The 22,673-nt window shown below is 41.7% G+C and overlaps 1 protein-coding gene across 9 annotated transcripts in view; it reads left to right on the top strand.

The window, feature by feature from the left end:
• The window catches only part of LOC123319439 (protein roadkill), a 28,012-nt gene extending 5,685 nt beyond the window's left edge, over window positions 1–22,327 (top strand). For 4 of the 9 annotated variants that reach the window (XM_044906421.1, XM_044906417.1, XM_044906415.1 and 1 more), the window contains 7 exons: window positions 14,836–14,986; window positions 16,077–16,198; window positions 16,371–16,650; window positions 17,654–17,831; window positions 18,496–18,674; window positions 18,758–18,900; window positions 20,481–22,327. In XM_044906421.1, coding sequence (XP_044762356.1) covers window positions 14,909–14,986; window positions 16,077–16,198; window positions 16,371–16,650; window positions 17,654–17,831; window positions 18,496–18,674; window positions 18,758–18,900; window positions 20,481–20,634 — 1,134 coding nt within the window. In that variant the 5' untranslated portion in view covers window positions 14,836–14,908 and the 3' untranslated portion in view covers window positions 20,635–22,327. Of the gene's footprint in view, window positions 1–5,639; window positions 5,736–13,689; window positions 13,822–14,835; window positions 14,987–15,252; window positions 15,395–16,076; window positions 16,199–16,370; window positions 16,651–17,653; window positions 17,832–18,495; window positions 18,675–18,757; window positions 18,901–20,480 lie in introns of those variants that run through there. The other 5 variants (XM_044906419.1, XM_044906418.1, XM_044906420.1 and 2 more) reach the window with 3 other exon arrangements.
• The last annotated feature ends 346 nt before the right edge of the window (window positions 22,328–22,673 follow it).

Below are 22,673 nucleotides of genomic sequence, written 5' to 3'. Positions count from 1 at the left end.
TCCGTCAGTGAGTACCGGAGGTTTTTCAACCCCGGTCGAATTCCTCCACTACCGGTGTCATCTCCGGCCGGGTTCACGGCCACGGCGACCGTCCGAGTCTTGCGAAAGCCTTTGGAACGGCACCGGGGACCCGGAGAGGTCGTTGACGGGTGTTTAGGAACCGTAAAAAAAATAAAACAACAAGAGACGTCGTCTTCACAATGTTCTAACTCGGCCGAGAGGATATGAGGAGAGGAATAATGCACACACACACGCGAGTTTCGCCGTCGGTCTATTCCGGGCCGATGACCTGGAGGAGGAGAGTCCTTGGAGACCACCTGGGTCCGATGGCCCCGAGAACAAAGTGCCCTCGTCGACGCGGGGCCGGCACCTAGTGCACGGAGGGCCCTGTTGCCGCCGCTAGCCGCTGTAGCATGTGCGACAGAATACTTTCCGAGGTACAAATTTTTTTTAATTTAAAATCGGTATTCGTCTCTTCAAGGTAGATCTGGCAGATAGTTGCTAATGTACTAAGAGATTACAAGCCCCTTTACTTGATCCAGGTGGACTCTTGAGTTTTTCCGATGGATTTCGAAGGTTCATGGCTGCAAATAACGAACTGATGTAGGTACTTACCTGTCTCTCTCAACCATCGAGTATAAATCTAATTTTATACTCATCGGTGTAGGGCTCTCGTTTTATTTTTATGGTACTTGGATGGCTCACGATATAACGACCCGAAATCGACTCGGTTACTTTCACACGCCGTTCCGACGAAGGTCTTTCGTAATCGTGCCGTGGCCATGAACGTTGCCGGAGATGACACCGGTGGAGGAGAAATTCGGGTTAAGAGAAATCGTAAAACGATCTACAACCATCGGTGGTCGCATAATGCTAGATTATTTCATTTCGAGTACCTTATGAATACAGACCACGTTCAACTTATACGAAGATATGGCCCTTTTCTTTCCTTGCGTTAATTACGATTTTCGACGATGCTTGAATTGACGAAAAAGTAACACGCGTTCTTCGTCGATTCACGCCGTTATAAACATCGGTTCCGGCCGTCCCAAAACGTTCGTAATGAACAATTGTTCGATTCTTCTGTCAAATTCCGAATGTGGGTTAGGATCCTTTCGAGTAGTTCTCACGTTTCTTTCTGATTCACATTTTATCGATTCCGCTTTCGGTGTGACTCGGCTCTTTCAGGTGGAAAAACCTTTCTTGAAGGCACTTTCTTCTTATAAGAATGTTGGTAAAATCTGAAAGCTTGGTTTATGGTTGACCGTAGAGAGTGATGATCAGATCGTCTGTGGTTAACCATAGAGAGTGGTGATCAGATCGTCTATGTTTAACCATAGAGAGTGGTGATCAGATCGTCTATGTTTAACCATAGAGAGTGGTGATCAGATCGTCTATGGTTAACCATAGAGAGTGGTCATCAGATCGTCTATGGTAGATCGGCGGCTCTTAAAGCGCGCATACACGCGCGGACTTGCACGCGCGTCGCGAACCGAAACGTGCGACTATAAATTATTTTATTTATAATCGACGTCGATTCGGGGTGACGATTAGGATGATAAGTCGGAAGGACGAGAGAGTCGCGGATAACACGGTTAAACCGGCGCGACCGGAATTTGACCCGAATCGACGTCGACGCCGAAAATCGGATACGCCGACGGGACGCGTCCGTTCCAGTCGGGGATTTTTGAGGAACAGCGCGGAACAAAGGATGAGATACGCCGACGGAAGCCGGATCTTTCCGTCCGCGATGATGCGATCGTTATTCGTCCTCCGAGAGAGATCATAACATGGACGCTGTCATTTATGGGGCTGACAATGGGAAAAAGAACTGCCCTCTGTGTTCTAGTTCAGCCACAGAGGGAATGAACTCGGTTCGTCTATGACCACACGTCTATGGTTCGAATAGTGAATCATAGATTTATTCCATTCTATGAAATTAACTCTGTGTTTATAATCATCGAGTTCAACCATAGAGGTAGAAGAAAATTTATAATCTGTGATCGCACGTCTATGGTTCGAGTCATAGAGTCGTTCGATTTTAGGATTCAACGTCATCTTTCGAATTTCGCGACCGATTTTACGTTTTCGTTCGTTAGATAACCGACGCTATCCTCCCTCGCTAGCTCGAGATTTTTTTCCTCCTCTCTCGTCGACGTCGTCCACATCCGCCCTCGTATCGAAGGGCCGACGGATCGAAAGGGGGAGATTCGCCCCCTCAAGACTGTCGAAAAAAAAAAGTGCCTCCCTCGTACGCGGTCCGCAGCTGTCGACGTTTGCCGGGACGGGAGTAGCGTAGCGAGCGAGCTGGCGGGCGTCTTACCCGAGGGGGAGACCCCGTACGTATCGATCATTTCCCTCGACCCTTTTTGCCTGCCCCCGGGCCGTCATGGCCCGACGAATGCTTCGATTGATTCTTCTGGGAAAATATCGCCGAAAAGTTTCTGATTCATTCTGTAGATCGCCAAGTGTAATCGCCAGCGATTCAAAATAAGAGTTAACGAGCTGCCTCAGTTGAGGTCGATTAAATTGTCGCGCCGGACGGCGAAAAGTTGACACGGGCGTTCGACAAAACAGATGCCCCTCGCAATGGCGTAGCGAGCTTAACTCGCGCCCGGGGCACAATACCCTTCCAATTTTGAAATTATCCAGCAATTGTTTAGTTTTGTGAACCATTTGGCGCCCCTTTGTGAGTAGCGCCCGGTGCATGATGCCCCCCCCTGCCCCCCCCCCCCCCCTCACTACGCCTCTGGCCCCTCGTGGCTACCCGCCGCCTCGCGCGCGTCTTGAACGGAGAGAAAGAGCCGTTTCTACGGATTCAAGGGGGCCCCAGATCTTCGCTCTATTAATCGGCGATATATTCGCATCTCGAACGTAGCTCGCGGATAGCATGGCGATGAGACGATGATGATGGCCCAGAAAAGGCGGAGAAAACCGACACGTTCGGATTTCGAGATTAAATGACTAATCCGAGAGACCGATTAATGTTCGATGTACCAGTAGACTCGCAGATCTACCTTTATTCGAAAAATTATGGTGCGAGTCCACATCTGTATGGGTCTAACACACTCGAATCCGAACCTGTCTTTAATTATATTCAAATTGAAGGGTTGAAATTCTGTGGTGCGATCTTATGACAGATGTCACGATTATCGAAAGATGGAAGAAGAAAAAGATGTAACGATAGGTTAGTAACAACTGACAGTTGTCATAGAAGGAAGAAATACTAATACACGGACATAAAAAAAGACAATTTCACTTGTAATCGAAACAAATTCAAACAAAATCTCTTTATTAGATTAGAAAAGCAAATTTAATGGCCTTGACTCTTAAATATCAGCCATCAACATTAAACTTTGTACTTCTTTGCCTAGTAAAAATTAACCAACTATCGATCTCTTTGTGTACTTTTGTTATCGATGACGTGTTTCTCTTCGAATCCACTACGTTCCATCAAAAGGGTCTCCAGACAGGGACAATATGATTTCTTTCGTGGTATAGAGTGAACGCCCACTCGTGAAATCCGATATCAAAAATTCGGAAAGTTGACAGATGCGCCCTTTGTCCGATCCGTCTACCTGTGGGTGCGTTCGGGTAGGTACCTTCCAGCTGATGGAAGAACGACGGGATTTACCTGCCGATGGAATCCGCTACCTACCTAGTGATCCGCCCAAGGACGCGAGGAATTCGTCTCTTTGTCGTCCCTGTTATGACAGTCGAGGGTGATCGTAAAAACGATTCGAGGTTATTCCACATTATCGTAATTGTTAAATAGGGTCGAATCAACTAGGCAGATATGTGGAATTATTGACGGTGACCCCTTTTTCTGACCTAGATTCCCGTTAAAAGGATCCCACGGCGGGTAAAATGTGACAACTGACGTTTCCAAATACGAAACGTCAACGTTAATTTTTTTCAATGCTCACTGTCCATTAGAGTGCTTTATTTCTGTGTCTCTACTTCATCAATTAAACGAGCAAGGGTGTCCAAACGATCTTTTCCGTATCACGTGTGACAGGTTAGCGCCGCAACGTCACGATAAAAAAAAAATTGGTGCAATTGAAGTACATAATGATGTATACGTCCGATCCGGAATGGAGGTCGACGTCGTCATTGTTCGAGATGAAGGTGGGTCGCGCCATCCATTGTGGTCTCCGAATTTCACGACCTCTAAAATCTATGGCGGCCGTTAATTTCGACGGGTCCATTATTATGCGCGGATCGCGAGTGGGTGGGACCCTTTATCCCGGCACAGAACCGCGATCTCGATCTGTGCCTCCGCCGTTCACAGAATATATCGACCGCAGGGCCACAGAGCGATCTCGAAATCACGGTAGAAGGATTTCGTGGACAGGGTTGGATCGGGCGACGAATCTGGGCGCCCTAATTTTCGACGAGGGGAATTATTTCTACTCGTATGATGTGTCGCTGAAAAATTGATCTCGATACGTCATCTCGCTGGGGAAATTATACGCGAGGCACTTCGGCACTCCCGTGTGCTGAACTTAATTAATGGAGAGTCATCCATTTAACCTAGATCTCGACGTATTACACTCGGCAAATTATCGATTACACAAATGTTTATAATTTCAAAGTCGCAAAACGCGTTTATAATCTATTCGCGCTTAAGAATAATAATTAATTGGAATTTAAGAAAAGAAATTGAATTTAACATTTTTTTCTTCGACGAGAAAACGTCAATTCCTTCCAAAAATGTTAATAGTGATCATTGAGGGATATCAGAGGATCGAAATTTGTCCTGAATTGTAAAAAATGACGCACGAGAGCCGATCGCGCTGATGAATGGATATTACATGAAATGTACGTATGTACATACGTTCATTATCTCGCCAAATAATAAACTCTGTAATCGCCTAAAGTATTTCGACCTTGCCCACCGCGTGTATTTTCGGCATAACGATTCGCGAATTCGTCTCAATGCCAAACTTATCGATGGCATTATTCTGTCGTCGATTTCGAGAGAAACGACGACGTTTTTGATTCCGTTACGCCCGAGATGCCCTTCCAAAATTTCGGAAACGTAATCCCGGACGATAAGGATGTCGAAATATGGACCGTCAAAAATGATTGCGAGTAGTATCGAGATGAATCTAAATATCCCGATTTTTAGGATCGAAATATCGTAATTATCTTCCAAACAAAGTTGTTGAGAAATTTCATTCATGAAAGGAGGGTCAGTAAACGGTTTGCCCAAAGTAAATGGTCATAAATATCTTTTTTGAAGGCTGGATGTCCGAAAGTCTGAGAATTTTGAAAGTCCTGATCTGTTGTAGTAGGTAGTAGAAATTCGAAACTCAGTCGTCAGCTGTTCGTCGCTCAAGAAAGCACGTTGTTTGGATGTTTCGTTTTGTAGTTTGATCTTTAAATCGAAAAGCTTTATTGTATTTTTTTTCTTTTCTTTAAATAGTGTATTAATTTAATTCGTGCGTGATTTTTTTTTCTATATCGAAAAATGGAGCTTGTTTCGTAGTGTAGTTCTCATATTACGAACAGTGAATCATATCGAGTGAAAGAATCGATGGTAATAGCTAACGATGAATCTCGCACGATTTTTCTTAATTAGACTTTTCGTCTTGGATTTGAAAGTTTCTCCGAATCTAAATTTTGCCGTTTTTCAGATACAGCCGTGACAAAAAGTGCGAAAAACTGGAAACATTGGACAATCTCCCCGATTCGTTTTGTGGATAGTGCTCGTTGACCTTCCTCATGCCTAGGTAGATTGAAAATTTTTGAATGCATTTTATTTTTTATTTTAAAAATTTTAAAGAGTGATTCTTCCGTATCAAATTCGTAAAACTAATGGTAATTTTGTGAAGTGTAGCTTTTGTTCCTTAAGTGAAATCAGTAATTGATCGATATACTCGGTGATTCTTGGAAAGATTCGAATAAATTCGAATGGTTTTAGACGTTTGATATAAAGCAATGATTTTGCTTCAAGTTTATTCATTGTCACATGTAGAATTTTACATTTTACTCTTGATTCATTGAACGTACTAGGAAATGCATGAAACTTTGAATGTTTTCGTTTGATCATGTGTAATTTTCATCCCATTTTAATATTGTCATCTATATTACGTATTTGAGATTGATTTAACTCTGTACTGAGCGGTTTTGATCTTTAGAATAGAACCCAAAATGGACGATTCAAAATTCTTCCATTAGTCGTCTTTGTTTTTCGCAAATTGAAACCTAGGTGAGCTTTGGGCCTAAAACAGTGGCGTAACGTTCACTCGAGAAGCAGACGGTTGTTTGTACTGGGATATGCGCATAATTGGAGCATAGAAACTGTGTGAAACTGGCGATTACTCGTATAATAGCGAATACGATCGATATTTTCAGTTCATATCGGCTCTGTAATTGTCCTTCGAACTCGTTGTCGGCTTAAGTTTCGACGTAATGCGGTTGAGAACACGATATTAACATAATCTTATCAGCGAACGTGCATTGTCGCTGCTAAAGAATGCCCGCTAGAATTCCCGAGTACGATCAAAGTGGGTGCATATTCTTGAAAATACCGCAATGAGAACGATCTTATTTCGAGCAGTAACAAACATCGTTAAAGGTAGCCATGGTCCAATCGGCGAAGACCAGAGGATTCAGATGGTTCGGATCATAGAATTAACTCCCGTTTGACGTTTCTCATAAATGAAGGTCGACGTCGGAGGAACTAAGTGAGGTTAACTCAGGGGTGGGTAGTGGCGATTTGAGTCATAGAGCGCGTTGTTTTTTAAAAGTGGATCTTCTGGCCTACTAGTTCACGATCTAATCCGTCGAAGAATGCGTTCTTGTTACCGATTCGCGGCGAACAATTCGGCCCACGATACAGGTCAAAGTAAAAAGTTTAAAATTGTGAAACTGGCCGCCTGAAAACTTTCACTGATTGCGTCGCCGATCGCGACGGCGATGCCGTGTTTGTCAGAATTTCGGCAGATTTCATACTCGAATATTTGGTGCGATCTTATCTCGTAAACTGTTTAGTTCTTTTAAAACACGATTTTTTTTATGGATTATCCGACGAATTTCTATTGTCCGATCGGTTGTGGTTTTCAGTCGGCGGTACGCACGACTTGCTTTTGTTTCTGTCCCGAGCAATTGCCTACTTATATCGTTTATATTAAAAGCGACTTCCTTGGCACCGTTATGGGAAGTTTATCAATATATATACTATATGTATATGGAAGTTTCGCATTGAGAAATCGTGTCGCCTGTTGTACGGATATCTCTCTTCTCTTTCTCTCTGTCTCGCTCGACGCTCGTCCCGAATTTCGAGGATTACGAGATCCTGATCTGGTTTAGTTACACCGTTTCGCGGCGCGCGCTATCTCCGATTTTCCGCACCGCGAGAGATTCCAGACTCTGCCAAAAATTCGACGATCGCCACGTTTATCTTCACGAATAGGAATTTTCGTCGAAACTGCTTTTTGGATCTGAAAAACGGGCCGTAGGTGTGAGAACGGCTCCGATGGAAGAACGACCTTAAGGTCGCGGTGCAATCAAGCCTCCCCCTAATCAACAAATCGCCCCTACCACAGACGTGTTTGTTAAAATAACCTATTTCGTAGATACCGAGGCCTAAAACGCTTCTTTTCGTTCTATGAATCGAATCGTTACTACCCACCCCTATCTGTGGTCCGCTCCAACCTCATTTTCACCAACTGACGTTGACCCGTATTTGCGAGAAACGTCAAGCGGAAGTTTATTCTGTGATCGGGGATTTTTTCCACATTTGCGCTGGTAAACGTCGAAAATTTCTGTATTTTTTTGGCCATTTTCAACCTGACTTTAGGGTGGAAAGTGTCACCTTGATACGACCCAGTCGATCGACTTTCGTAAGCCACCTTTTCAGTGGATTTTCCTTCGAAACGCCATATCGAAATTCATTTCATGAATACCGAGGCCATAAACACTGCTCTTCGCTATCGATGAGTTGAATAGGTTCTGCCCACCCCTGTCTGTGATCGGTGTTTACCTCGCTTCTGTCAGTCTAAGAAACGTCAGGCTGGAGCTTATTCTGTGATCGTGGATTTGTTTACATTCGCACTTGGTAAACGTCAAAAATACCAAGCTTCTTTCGGTCTTTTCCATAGATCTCCGGAACCGAGATTGTTATCTGGATTTCTTCGCATTCGAAAAGCGCGAAATACTGGCCAAGTATCCGTAAACGAAGCCTCCGAAGAGAGGCTACTCTACCAATGATCCATCCATGCACTCAATAACGAAACGATCGTGTGTGTACACGCAAGAGAGACTCATTGACATACTTCGGAACGCTGCCGCCTGCGATCAATCATCCGTGCGTACATTATTCAATCGGGTGGTGGGCGGCGAAATTAAGGATCGACCAGCGCGGGGAAAAAATAAGTCGACGACGGTGATGAAGACGAAGAAGACGACGTACATTGTTCACCTACACCTGCCGATTTCGAGCGACATCGAAAAGCCTCGCGGTTCATCTCATCATCTGGGTCGCGGACGTAATTGCGTGTCGCCCTCGTTAATTTCACGTTAACGAACCTCGTTTCGGGGTCTCGCATCCGAATTTTAGGCGGGATGAACCGAAACGGGGCCGAGATATTCGTTATTTTCGAGGCATGCATTGCATCTGTCGATTTCTCATACGCTGAAGCGAATGAAACCACTAAGGTTCGTACAGACGAGTACGCCATCTATCGTCTGGTAGACGGATGCGCCATGTAGATCGCACATGTAGATCCCTGTCAAATCTGCGCGATTGCCACATCGAATTTCAAATCAAAGGTGGAAGGATAAATGATATTTCTAAGTTTTGGCCTATTCATCCAGTATTTTACAATGAATGATTCAGGTGTTGTTTCACTACATGTTGACACTACAAGATCATGTCTGGAGAATAGTGTTAACATGTAGAGAAATAACCAATAAAATGTTGAAGAGTGAAGATGAAATATCGAACAAAGACAATTTTTATGATAACCTGACAAATTCAGATAGATGTATTAGGTTCAAAAAAGCTCAGACTTCGATAGTATATTATTTATTTTAACAAGCAAAAAATTCTATTCATTTCCCTAGTCTATGACTTTTGCATGATGAGCGCGAGCTAATTCACAAATGGAAAATGAAAATTCTATTCTCCCATAGTCACACCCTTCCATTTTGACAACTACCGCTGTCAAACGAGTCGATGACCTAACCTAATCTTGCGTTTTTCTATGTCTAGGATGCTATTCTATGAAGCCGCGAAAAATATTCTCATATTAACGTGTAATAATTGCCATGGCGTTCTCAGAGACGTATTCTCTCCCGCATTTTCGGTTTTCCATGATCCGTTTTCGCACCCCTTCTCCCGGGTTTAAGCCGGGAGTGACTTTCGGTGGGAAAACGTCGAAATTCGGCGAACAAGAGGGCCCCCCTCCACCCGTCGTCCCTCGTTATTCGACAGGAATGTTCGAGCGTAGGGATTCCGAGAATTTCCCGAATGCCGCGTCGTATCTCACCGCTTTCCCCTAACCGTTTCCCCAAACGGGCGCGCTCCCCTTTCGGGTCCTCCGTATATTCAGGCGGTTTTTGTCCGACGGTAAATCTTTCACGGTTTCGAATGATCCGGAAAGGGTTCGAAATGGAATTTCAAGGAAAAATTTGGGGAATTTCGAAGAAATAGATCGCGCAACAGCGCTTTTCCGAAAAGAGCGACGTTGCGCGATGCGTCTATTTTTCCGAAAAATAACGCCGATTTACGCGTCGAAGAGAACGGATCAGAGGCGCTCGCTAAGTCCTGTCCTGCGTTCGATCGCGCGAATTACCCAACCGAACGCCATTGTCAAATTTTACATAATTTAGAGCGCCACGTTCTACTTTCTCCTTCCGAGTATAGGTACCCCTCCGAGAAGAGCTCGATCTGATACACGACCGACGAGAACGTTCCTTTGCGTGGGGCTCTGGTGAAATCGCAGAGTGCGGGTGTCGGTTTTTTGTTTCCGTTTCGGAATCGACGAAAACGAACGACGTGCCGCGTTGCCGATTCGTCATTCTTAACCTATTGTGTCAAGACCACAGATTCATTTCGACTGACCGTTATTAATTGACACGTACTTATGTCATAGATCAGCGTGACGTCAATACGAAACGTCTAATGGGATCGTTGATGGTTCGGAGCACAGAAACGAAGTAAACAATAGGTGAAACCTACGCTAAATCTGCATCTCGTCTAAACGTTATCGGGTGAAAACTCCTCGAAATCGTAACGCTCGCGGTCCCGTTTCGGCGCTTTCGGAATTTAAAAGTCAACAAACGAAAGTAGCCGGAGCACGTTGTCTCAGAATCGTGCTCCTCGACGTCGTCTTAGTTACCGTAAGAATCGCGTTATTTAGAAAGCAAAAAGAACGATTTCGTGAACGCCGTTTCCCGAACGAAACGAGAGAGCAGACTGAAAAAAAAATTCATCGTCGAATGAATGGGTGGATTTCGTATGTCGAAACACAGAGTTTACGCTCTGAAAGGTATCGGATTTTTAGACGGTTACGTTTTCTCCGTAACGAATCTACCTACTACCATAATGGCAACGAGGTCGTTCGATCGGGCCGTTAAAACTTCGCGCTTTACGCCGATAATATTGAAATTTTATATCTCGAAGAACGAACAGAACGTTGCCGTTGCTACATAAATCAATCTTAGATGTCGAAATAAATAGAACTACGCCTTAAAACACACCCCTTGATCAGTATCCCCTAAACCTGCATTTTTGAGGTTATTCTGTCAAAATTTGACAGTTGACAAGTGAAATAGACCGTTCGTTCAGGTCGATTGTAGGTTACCTGTCTAAGAGTGAGACAAAGAGGAAATGAAATTGTGAAAAATGATTTTATAACTTTCTCTTTCCTATAAAGTTAGTGTGGGAATATTCAGCGACTTTCATTTGCCCGTTACAGTACACAAGAAAGGCACTCTAGATGTTTTTCATTGCGTCACCGAACGAAGTATCCAGGAAGGGACTAGCCAGGAGATCAAGCTGCGAATTTGAAAGATAAGCAGAGCGTCACGTATTCTCTCTCTCTTTATGCCTCTCTCCCCCCTTTCGTAGCGAGTATCGGTGAAAAAACTTCCTGCCATTCGATCGATTTCCCAACTTTCTGCGGTTCGCATTATAAAATCGGAAATTCGCCTTGAAATCGGACCCCTCACAACCGCACGATGCAGAGCGGTCGTTTCAGTTTTTGACCTCAACGATCCAGTCCCACATCCGTAGTCACGGAGAAAAATCGAACTCCGTTCGGTTCTTTTTCAATCTGGACGGTTTGGACGATATAAAAGTCAATTCTATCGTAAAGGCCAAAAGAACAAAGAATAATCTTAAATGACAGTCTATGTTCCTGTCAGCCATACAATGACGTTTAATCATAGAATCAAATCAAAATTTCTATTCGAACCATAGACGCGTGGTCAAACTGGGGACGGTTCGGATTTCTATCGAGACGCGTGATGTGTGAAAAATAGCCGAAATCGAACAAGGCCGAGCGCCGCGCCGCAGTAAACGCAATAGGCCGGAAAAGTATAGAGGGAATTTTTCACGCCTCGATCTGGCAACGATCGTATATTATGGAATGGCGTCGGAGTGTAGTAAGTAGGAAGTAGGTTAAGGGCACAAAAGCGGAACAACGCGAAGCCTTAACGTTCCCAATTATTATTATGATTGATGAAATTACGTCGGTCCGAACGAAATCGAAGATGACGTTAGGCGAGCGGATCGAATTTTGACATTTATATTATTCTATGTTTCGCTTGTACCGTACTATTTTTATGGTTATCTTGCTGATCATGATGAAAGAAGAATATGTATATAGTTCCGTGATCGTGGGTCATCGAGAATATGACATTTAAAGGACCGAGATTTCTATGTGAACCAATAAGCTTGCTTTTCGGTGCGTGATGAACAAATATATGGAGAACTTCTTTATCGTCGATCGTTTCTTAGAAAGGCGACGAATTTTTGATCCGTGTCGAAAACTTTCCTCGACGAAAGTGAACACGTCGAGAGCGAGGGAAATGAAGCAATTAGAGAGTGACGATTCGGTGCTCGACAATCTAACCCGTATTGAAATTTCTCCTTTCGACGCCAACTCGATAATTGTGTTCTTTTCGGGCTTTTAGACAGTCCTCGAAGATGCAGATTTGTCGTTCGTCGTAAAACTGCATCGTTATTTTTTTATTGGGAGTATCTAGATCCGATATATTTTTTGTCTCACCTGCAACGCACCGAAACGCGTCGATAGTAGACGCCGCAAGCGGTCAAGGAAGGATATGTTTATTGTCGAAGGTCACCGGGTACGATGACCAAGAAGAAGAAGAAGAATAATGAAGAAGAAGAAGGGTCATCGGCCGGTCCCCGCAGAAGGACGATGATCACCGCTGAACCAGCGGTGCTCGAAAGAACACGCCGGGCGGGACACGGCTCGCCGGCCACTTGCACTTCCTGCTCTAAAATCGCCCTCGTCTATGACCGTCGGTTCATCATAGAAAAATTGTGTCTCTCTATGGTTAGATTGTGTCATATTTGATGGAGGGTCACAGAAATCTGAATTATCGACTGCGAACAATTCGATATGGAAGCATAGAAATGCATAATTTGACGTATTCACAGAGAGATGCATAGAAAATTATTATTCATATGCACGTTGAAGTATCTGAACGCTCTCGGTAATTCTTTATGTGTCATAAGTAATTGAGAAATCCGATAATTATGAAACGGCTGGTGTTTGTTGATTGAGAATCTATTCGTTAGCTTTGAATTGATATTCCGCACCTTCGAATTTTCCGAATTTAAATCAACACAGGCATATACGTACGTCGCCCATTGTGTTGTTTCAGTGATGCAATTAAATAATTAACATTATCTTATCTTTAAGGTCATCGAATATCATATTTCGATTCATCGGTTCGAAATAGCTGGTTCATTCAGCAGATTCGTGAATTTCGCGAATTTTGCGTATCCCGTTAGATATATCAGAATCGACACGAGGAAGAATGCTAAGTGAAGTGCATTCTACTTCCTACTCTGCCTGAACTCTTGGGGGTCACGGATTCTATCATTTGGAAAAAAATCTAGTCATTCAAATCATAGAGATACATATTACAGATAGAGAAGGCAAGGTCATTCCATTGAAATGATTAATATGTATATGAATATTCTATGGATCCAATACGTGATTTTATGGTGATTGGTGACATTTTTCCATAGAAACTATTTCTGTCATAAAAATTCTCTCGGTCGTTCTGTGATATTTGTCAACCTTAACAACGGAAGAAATATCAGCAGTGCCCCTAGCTTAACACTGAACTGAAACCGAAACTTCTATTCAGACTATTCAGTCGACGTTTCGTCCCGAAGAAGACCTTCAGGAATTTCAGCGGTTCTCCTTGCGTTTTCCAACCTTCGCAACTATCGCCATCTAGCAATAGTACCGCGATCGCATGTATGTATGTATGTTGTAGGAAAACGTTCTATCCTCGAATCGAAATTATGCAACAATGCTATACGTTTCGATTCGCGATACATTGCTGTTTGCCCCGCCGCGAGACCTGCATTTTATCATTCTAAATTGCGGGGTCAATCGATATACGTTGTTTATTTATGTTAATCTTAGGTGATCGATTTCAAAATCAGGAACTGTTGAATCAGAAATTCTCGATTAACCTTCCATCGGGCGAGAGTAACGAGGAGAATTGCTCCGCCGAGAGTCGACGGCAACCTCTGGACCTAGTATATCGTTAGCAATAAGATGTTGTCACCTTTTCGTTCCTATTTTTCGCTTATTTCGAGGAATGGTGAGTTTTCGTTTGGGTTGGGAATGGGTACGTTACACTGTTAGTTCCATTCATCATCATCGTACGTGTTGAACCGCACTCAAATTCAAATAACAACTCAGATCGCTTCCATTTAGTCATATACCATAATGAAATAAATACCGAGGCCAGAAACACTAATTTTAGCTCTATGAGTCGATTCCGTTCTACCCACCCCTGTCTGTGATCGATGCTCACTGTCAAATTGACATTATTCTCTATTCGTAAGAAACGTCAGTCGGTGATGGTGAATTTGTTTACATTTTCTTCTCGTAAACGTCAAAAATCTTGAATCAATCGTTTATATCTACCTTCTCATCTGATCGTTAGGGGGTAGAAATGTAACGTGCTCTGATCGGGTCTCAAACCGAAACGATGCGAACGCTGGGCAGTCCTAGCAGCGAAATAAAAAAACGATGAATGATTCACGAGCGCTTTGGTTCTTTGCCCGCTATTAAAATAGTTCGGGCTATTTTCGACTTGACACAGACCGATTCTTATATAATTTTTCGCGATATTGAAGCGATCAGTAGCGATGTTTGACGTTTGAATATTATTCAATTCGATTGAGTTGTACAGAATTGGAAGGATGCCGATAATTTTTTCACTCCTCCATAATCTGAGATCGAGCTCGTTATTGAACTGCAGATCAATTGTACCAAGTCTCCAATCATTTCATTTTCGAGCAATAACAAACGTCTAACCTAAATTTTCTATAAGACCATAGACCTTCCAACAAAGTCAACGTCTATGGGTTCGACAAAAGTCCAGTCCTAACGAAATTCTATGGGATATCGCCCAAAACATAAATTCTACGAATTCGCAAATGCGATTCTGTGAACGAATCACAGAAATGTGATCCCATCGTGTTGTCGGAGTGATTCCGACCGCTCATTTCTGTGCACCCGCGTTATGCGGAACGCGTTCTCGTCGAAATGTCACTACGATCTGTCAGCGATGGTCTGTGATGGTGGATAACGCAGTTTTCCATTCCAGATTGCCGGTGGTGAGCGACTGCTCAGCCGGACAAACGGCTCGAGTCAGCTCCAACCTGCATCCCACGAGCACCATGGCCGTGAGTCGCGTGCCAAGTCCGCCGCCTCAGGAGGTCAACACCCCAGTCGCTGAGAATTGGTGCTACACTCAGGTGAGACACAACCCTCAGCTTATATCTTTTTTCAACTATTCAACATTTATATTCAGTCCACTAATGTTAAAAAAGCGTAAACATTTTCATAATTATAATGACAGGAGTACCATGTTTTCTGTGATATCCTGATGGTCATAGATAATACATTCACCACAGAGCGAAGTTAAGACGTCTTGTCAATTCATGTTTTGATGATATCCTCATTGACTCTGAACCACAAAATGAACAAGATTATTCTAAATAATGTTTATTCATTTACTAATCAGATCTTTTAATTCCTCCATGTGCCTTCGTCCAACGAAATTCATCCTGAAACATTTGTAGTTACAATCTCGTTTTATCTTTCGCACAAATATGTGGGCAAAATCGAAAAGAAATACCAGATTCAAAAGAATAAATTACAAGGTACTTATCACTCGCAGTTTTTCCTTCAATTTGTTTAGATAATATATGTATTTGTTTGAAATTTTACTTTCAATCAATGTTGCTAAACGGACCCTTTCTTACTGTTTACATTGTTATTGACCGCGCAGAAAAATCGCTTTTCAGATAACAAATTTTCATTCGTTCAGACGTTTCTCCTTCCGAAAATTTGATATTGTTATTAATGACTGATTACGCAATTTTAATCATGATTATTCCGAAATCTGTGTGATATATTCACTAATCAGGAAAATTATCACATTGAAACATTGTTACATTCTTTCTGAAACGACAACAACGTATATCACTGAAATAATCTATGCTTGTGGTTTCAGCATTGTTTTTCTGTGGACGCATCGACGAATTTCGATGGTAGTTCTATGACGATCGTTTGAAATTAGACAAACGTCAATTATTCAATTATTTTTCTCGTTTTTCCGCATCTTGTTTTTTCCGATTTTAATTCGTATTTCTCCAGGAGAAATCGATCACTTTCGTTTTCATGTAACTATGGACACTGTCGTCACGATGTTGATTGGATGCTGTCGAAATTATTTCGCAAACCGCCCGAAAAGGACGGTTTCGTATTCTTCGCAAAATGTGCGCGAGGTTCCGAGAAATCGACGAGAATGACGAACTAATTTTCGAATATCTTGTGTTCCAGGTTAAAGTTGTCAAGTTCAGCTATATGTGGACCATCAACAATTTCAGTTTTTGCCGAGAAGAAATGGGCGAAGTGTTAAAATCTTCAACATTTTCTGCCGGTGCGAACGATAAATTGAAGTGGTGAGTTTTTTTTTGCACAACCTCGTTTCTTATTTTTTTCTTGAAATTACTACCTTTGCTTCTTCCTGTTGATTATCTAATACATTTTTTGTGAATTTGTAGAATAATAAAATTCCCTAACTACTTGTGGATGATATATTGGTTCCAGAGAATATCACGTGTCTGCTTTTAGGTGTTTACGTGTGAATCCTAAAGGTCTAGACGAGGAGAGTAAGGATTACCTGTCGCTTTATCTTCTGCTTGTTTCCTGTAACAAAAGTGAGGTTCGGGCGAAATTCAAGTTCAGCATATTGAACGCGAAAAGGGAAGAAACCAAGGCTATGGAGAGTCAGAGGGCGTACAGATTCGTGCAAGGAAAAGACTGGGGTTTCAAGAAATTCATCCGGAGGGACTTTCTTCTCGATGAGGCAAATGGTCTTCTTCCAGACGACAAGTTGACGATATTCTGTGAGGTAAATAGTATACATGTTCTCCTCTTATCTTATATATTCACAACTGGAGTTCTATCTTAGGGATACGTGGAAATATAGTTGGCTTATAAAGTGTTTTATCTGAGTCATAAAAATACTGATTCATAGAAATATGACAAATATCGACGTATGTTCTATGACTACTCGAAGAAATTTCACAGAATATTATACAGCATCTAAAGCCATATTTTGGCGATTAAGCGTCTTAATCGATGTCTTAAAGCGTCTTTAAGCGTAACGTCATTAATTTTGTTGTCGCAAAAATAGAATATCGCTGATGGTTGAGTCATCTGTCGTTGTCATTAGACAGCGAATCGAATTGTGAATTTTTCAATTTCTGTTCTTTGGCTATTATTTGAAAAATATTTATTTATTCTAAATGATAATACAGAAACTGCATTATTGGCAATAAAAGCACTCTTCCCTAGTAGGAATTCAAATCAAATTCGATATAAACAACATATTCTCTCTTCTTCTTTATATTACCTCTTTCCGCTTAAGACGACACAGACCAGAGACAAGATGACTCTATGACACAGGCGCTCTCCACAGACCGCCAGGTTCCGCTTAAAGCGTCTTAAAGACTGACGTCATGACTTATTCGCTCGAATAGCACCGCTTAAAGACGCTTCACGCGTCTTAATCGCGAAAATATGGCTTAGATGTCAAAGATCATTTTTATTCTGTGGTGTTACTCTGACGTCCAGTTGCCCATAGAAGATTCTGTCAGATTTTTGTGATTTCTGATGTTAATTTTCTGTGGGAGTGTTGGAATAGAGTTCTGAATTGAAAATTAGATAAAAAAAAACGATCTCATAAAGAGGAATTGTGTTTTCCATTCGAACTCTCGTCGATAAATTGTGTATTCGAAGCAATATAATCGAATCGAGAGTGAGACGTTGCCACGTTTAGTAATTTTCCTACAAGTCTGCGTATTTCGCTTAGGACGAACGATTCGAATCTTTAAACTTCATTTTTTTTGCAGGTTAGTGTTGTGGCTGATAGTGTGAATATTTCTGGCCAATCGAACACGATACAGTTCAAAGTGCCCGAATGTCGACTGTCGGACGATCTGGGTCTGTTGTTTGAAAACCAAAAATTTAGTGATGTTACATTATCAGTGAGCGGTAGGGAATTCCAGGCGCATAAAGCAATACTAGCAGGTGAGAAATCCAGGTTGACTTTTCGTTTTGATGCAACGTTTATTTTCTAAGAGAAAGAAGGGTTTTCGTCGAGTGGGCTGTGGAATTTTGACAGTTGACGTTTTGTGACGGATTTCAAAGCACTAAACGTCAACTGTCAAAATTTCAGGGCCAACTTGACAATTCAGTTGATAGCGCCACCGGGAGTAGCCCGCGAATTTAACGACACATTTATTTATTGAGCGATTTAGGTTTGGCTGTTTGTTATTATTTCAGATGGAAATAGATTGGGAGTGGTTTCAAATAATTAGTAATTTCAACACGTTAAATTTAGGATCCGGTGTACGCAGCTGAATAAATAGCTCTTAGGATGTGAAATATTTTTCCTCAAATCGTTTGATGCTGGAATAATATAGGATTTTTCTCTCTGGGGATAAACATCCCAAAACATTCAAAATACGAGAAATATTTGTGTCGAAATATTTAATTCCAGCAACTCTTTCTTCGATTCTACTAGATTCATTCAGAACCTCATAAAGCGTAACTTGAATTGAAATTTGACAGGAGAGTAAGTCATTTGTCAAACGTCAATTGTCATTCTATGCCATAGAAAATTCATAACGAATGTTTTGAACTACTCATTAAAAGGCGATCTGGTTTTTGTTTCAACTTTGAACCGTTTCAGCACGGAGTCCTGTTTTTCAAGCCATGTTCGAACACGAGATGGAAGAGAGGAAACACAACCGAGTTGACATACTGGACGTCGACCACGAGGTGCTCAGGGAGATGCTCCGTTTCATCTATACCGGCAAAGCCTCGAACCTGGAGAAGATGGCGGACGACCTCCTAGCCGCCGCCGACAAAGTTAGTTTTTGACGCGCGTCATTTTCTCTCTCCTTTTAATCATTATTATCATTATCATATTTTTTTTCCCTTTTCTCTTCCAGTACGCCCTGGAACGACTGAAGGTCATGTGCGAGGAGGCGCTCTGCACCAATCTGTCGGTGGATAACGCGGCCGAGATCCTTATTCTCGCCGATCTGCACAGCGCCGATCAGCTCAAGGCGCAGGCCATCGACTTCATCAACACGTTAGTATCTATTTAGTATTTATTTCGTTGAAAAACAGCTTGAGCAGAGACAAAAAAAAAAGATTATTTGGTATTCAATGTTACTGTTTGGTTTAAAATTTTATTAGTTCAAATATTAATTTATTATATAGTTTATTTTTTGGGTAAAATACTTGGTAAGAACTTTGACTGATGATCCTGTTCTCTCGTCTTTGTGTTGAGTCGGTATTTACTGAAGGAAGAAGACTGTGAAGGTGTTAATTTTATACAGGGGGTTTTCGAAGTTGAGTCTTTTTGAACAGAAGTTAAAAAGTCGTAAAAATATACTAATCATCGATTAAATTGGTTCTAAACAATCGCAAAAATTGTTCAAAGCTGCTTCGTTTAATTTGATGTCAGCGCAATCTTGCCTGGAGTAAAAATGGGACAATACAGAAGCGATAAACATCATTAGATTTACTGTGATTAATTTTTTGAATGTGAAGGATCGATTAAAACAAGAACACTCTCTCCTTCTAAGTCGACGTTTCGCTTTTATTCAAAAGCATCTTCAGGGCACGAAGCTACAGGGTATCTTTTAGTCTACAATTTTTATTTCTCCTAGGTGTTTACCTGAGTGGAGCCCTGGTGAAATGAAAATTGTAGATCAAAAGATACCCTGTAGCTTCGTGCCCTGAAGATGCTTTCAAATAAAAGCGAAACGTCGGCACAGAAGCAAGGAGTGGACTATTGCGAAAAGCGCAGAGTATTATCAGTTCGGAAAAAAAAAGAGAAAGCAATATCACATCGTGATAATTTATTTAAGACAAATATTCAACTTGCATCAATTTTACAAAAAAATACAGTCCGTTGAGACATTTTTTTCCTCTGTTGAAGGAGTATTTATGTTTTAAAATAGACATTCAAGTGATATCTTTTCAACAGAGCTACATAAATTCGAAAATTTCTCATTGAAAGTTTGTTCCAAGAAAATAGAAGGTTTTTTGAAGACGTTCCCTGCCGAGTAGGCTGCGGAATTTTGAATTTTGACGTTTAGCGTTTTGAAATCTGTCACGAAACGTCAACTGTCAGAATTTCGTGGCCAACTTGACATTTGTAGCACGCATCTTTAACGGCATATTTATTGAGCGATTTAGATCGAATTAAATTCGAAAATTTATCATTGAGCGGAGTCTCAGATAAAACCGAAGAAACTTCGGGTTCAGAACTCAATTCGCACGTGACGTGTCAAGGGAATTATTTACATGAATTTGGGTGTACCAACATAAATTTCATTACAAATTCCTGCTATTCCCCTTTTTTTACCAATACATTCAAAGTTGTTACAGGTCGAAGGAAACTTCGACGTCTGTCAGAATTCCGATATGACGTAACCCAATTGTCAACCTAACCTTAACGTTTACTCTCTAATCTAACCTAACCTAAACGTCATTTGTCTACGTGACAGATTTGATATCCCTTAACCTAACCTAAACGTCAACTGTCTACCTGACGGATTGATATCTCCTAACCTAACCTAACCGTCTACTGTCTAATCTAACCTAACCTAAACGTCAACTGTCTACGTGACAGATTTGATATCTCTGGTTTTCTTGTTACAGGCACGCGACCGACGTGATGGACACGCCCGGCTGGAAGTCAATGATACAGACGCATCCCCACCTGATAGCGGAGGCGTTTCGCGCCCTCGCCACCCAGCAGATACCGCCGATCGGACCGCCGCGTAAAAGGGTGAAACAGAGCGGCGGTTCGTGATAACGCCACGGCGGCAGATCGCGCAAGACGACGAGGACCATTCTCGAGGCCGACGGCGACGACGACGACGATAACGACGCGTAGACGCGCGACGGGAGCGCGGCGCGCGTGTCCGCGTCCCACCGCAACCGGCGTCCGTGTTTGCGGCCATCTCGTGGGCGAAATCCGCGACTCGTAACGACGATCGTGTAAAGGCTGTTCTATTTTACCGCGCAGGACGATTGTTGTTGTTGGACCACTACGTCGCTTTTCGTGTCGTCTTTTTCGTTGTACAGTTCAGTGAGATACGCGCTTTGTTTTTTTTAATCGGGCGATAACGAATACTATATATATATAAATGACAAATGAATAAACTGTAAAAAAAAAACAAATAGCCGTCGTCGTTCGGACTATCCTGTTCGCTTGTAAAGAAAAACCAAAACCAACGCTCACTGTGCTAATTTGTAAAATAGTAAACGCGATTGTGATACATTTAACTGAATTTTAGGAGTTAATTGATTTTTTTACCAGGTCTAAGATGGCAGGAATGCTCTGTTTGTTTCGTTCTTTCGTTCGTTTTTATCATGTTTCTTTTTTTTTTTTTGTTAGTACAAATGGGAGGTGGGAGAACGACCCCGCCTTCGGAGGGAGTTGATCCTCGTCCTCCTTTTCATCGCCATCTCCGAGAGACGCTCTCTTTATCCTCCGAAATGACCTCCACCGTTGTTGTTGAAATCGTTTTTGGATTGACGTTGGTCGATGCACTTTACTCAGGGTAGATTTCATTCGAAAGTGTCGAGAAACCTGGTGGAGCTGGAGGAGGAGTCGATATAGTTTGGTTTGAAAATGTTGGAGGAGGAGTAGGATCACCTCCCTCGTCTCAAATCAGCCTATCAAGAAGGAGGGGTTGATCGATCACCCGAATAGGCTTATAACACTGTGTACATTTCCGGTAGAAGAATCGATTGTCCGATGAAACTGTCTCATTCGACCACCGAAACCTGTTCCTATTTTGGGGGACTATTCAACCTCTGTTCATATATATATTTTTAAGTTAGATTTGTACATTCAATTGATCTCTCCGAACTTTGAAGAAAAAACGATGATGATGATGATACTATTATTGTAGGATTTAGAGAAAGTAACTGAGAAGAATAATCGGCAGAACAATTGTGTGTGATAATCATGGAATAAAGATGTTATTTGCCAAATTAGAGACGCAATGAAATAATGACCGGTCATCCCCGGGCGGTATAAAAGTTTTTAGAGAAATTTTTATAAAAGCGAAACGTGAAAAATTGTCAACGGTTCGTTTTCGATCCAAAGAGGGTGTGATAATTTTTAATCAGTCTGGACGAAATTCTGTATGTATTTAAAAAAATTTAAATGAATTTTCAGTCGGTCGAAATCCATTGGTGGAATAACATTGGCAGTTTTTCATGAATTATTATTGAACAATAAAGGCTGTTGTATCAGTTGTAAGTGTTGTATATGTGCATAAAATTTCATTTCGATGCAGAAACCATGGTCACGACATATCGTAACTCTGATTGTAAATTTCACCAACGTGTGTGTGTCCATACAGTTACATTTATTCAGTTTGTCGATTTTTTTTCTGTTGAAATTTTGTAATTATTGTATGTAGAAAAAACATGTTACATTGTACTGAAGAACCGTCAGAAAGAAATATTTCCCATTAAAAATGTAATTTCAACTTTGTTTGTTTGTTTGTTCTTTTATCGGTTTTCCAAATTTATTATGACGAAGAAGATATGATGTGGAAATAAATGATTACATCAAAATGACTAAACAATTTTTGATTGGATCAATGTGAAGGATGAGTTGTAAACCAGATGCAGAATGTCGTCAAGTTGTGACATGACCAGTGAGTAAAAAGATTGAATTATTCTTGTATCAAACAATTCTACATATTAATATTTAGGTAAGTTACAGCGGATAAGGAAAACTATCAACTTTACACAGTGAAATGATTTTTTTTAATGAATTCCGAATATTTGAAATGATCGCATCCACCAAATTTTTGAAACAGGAAAAACGAA

This window comes from Coccinella septempunctata, chromosome 8 (assembly GCF_907165205.1).
Source record: "Coccinella septempunctata chromosome 8, icCocSept1.1, whole genome shotgun sequence".
NCBI classification, from domain to species: Eukaryota; Metazoa; Arthropoda; class Insecta; order Coleoptera; family Coccinellidae; genus Coccinella; species Coccinella septempunctata.
Note: the sequence above shows the minus strand (reverse complement) of the source record. Positions and strands in the feature narration are given on the sequence as shown.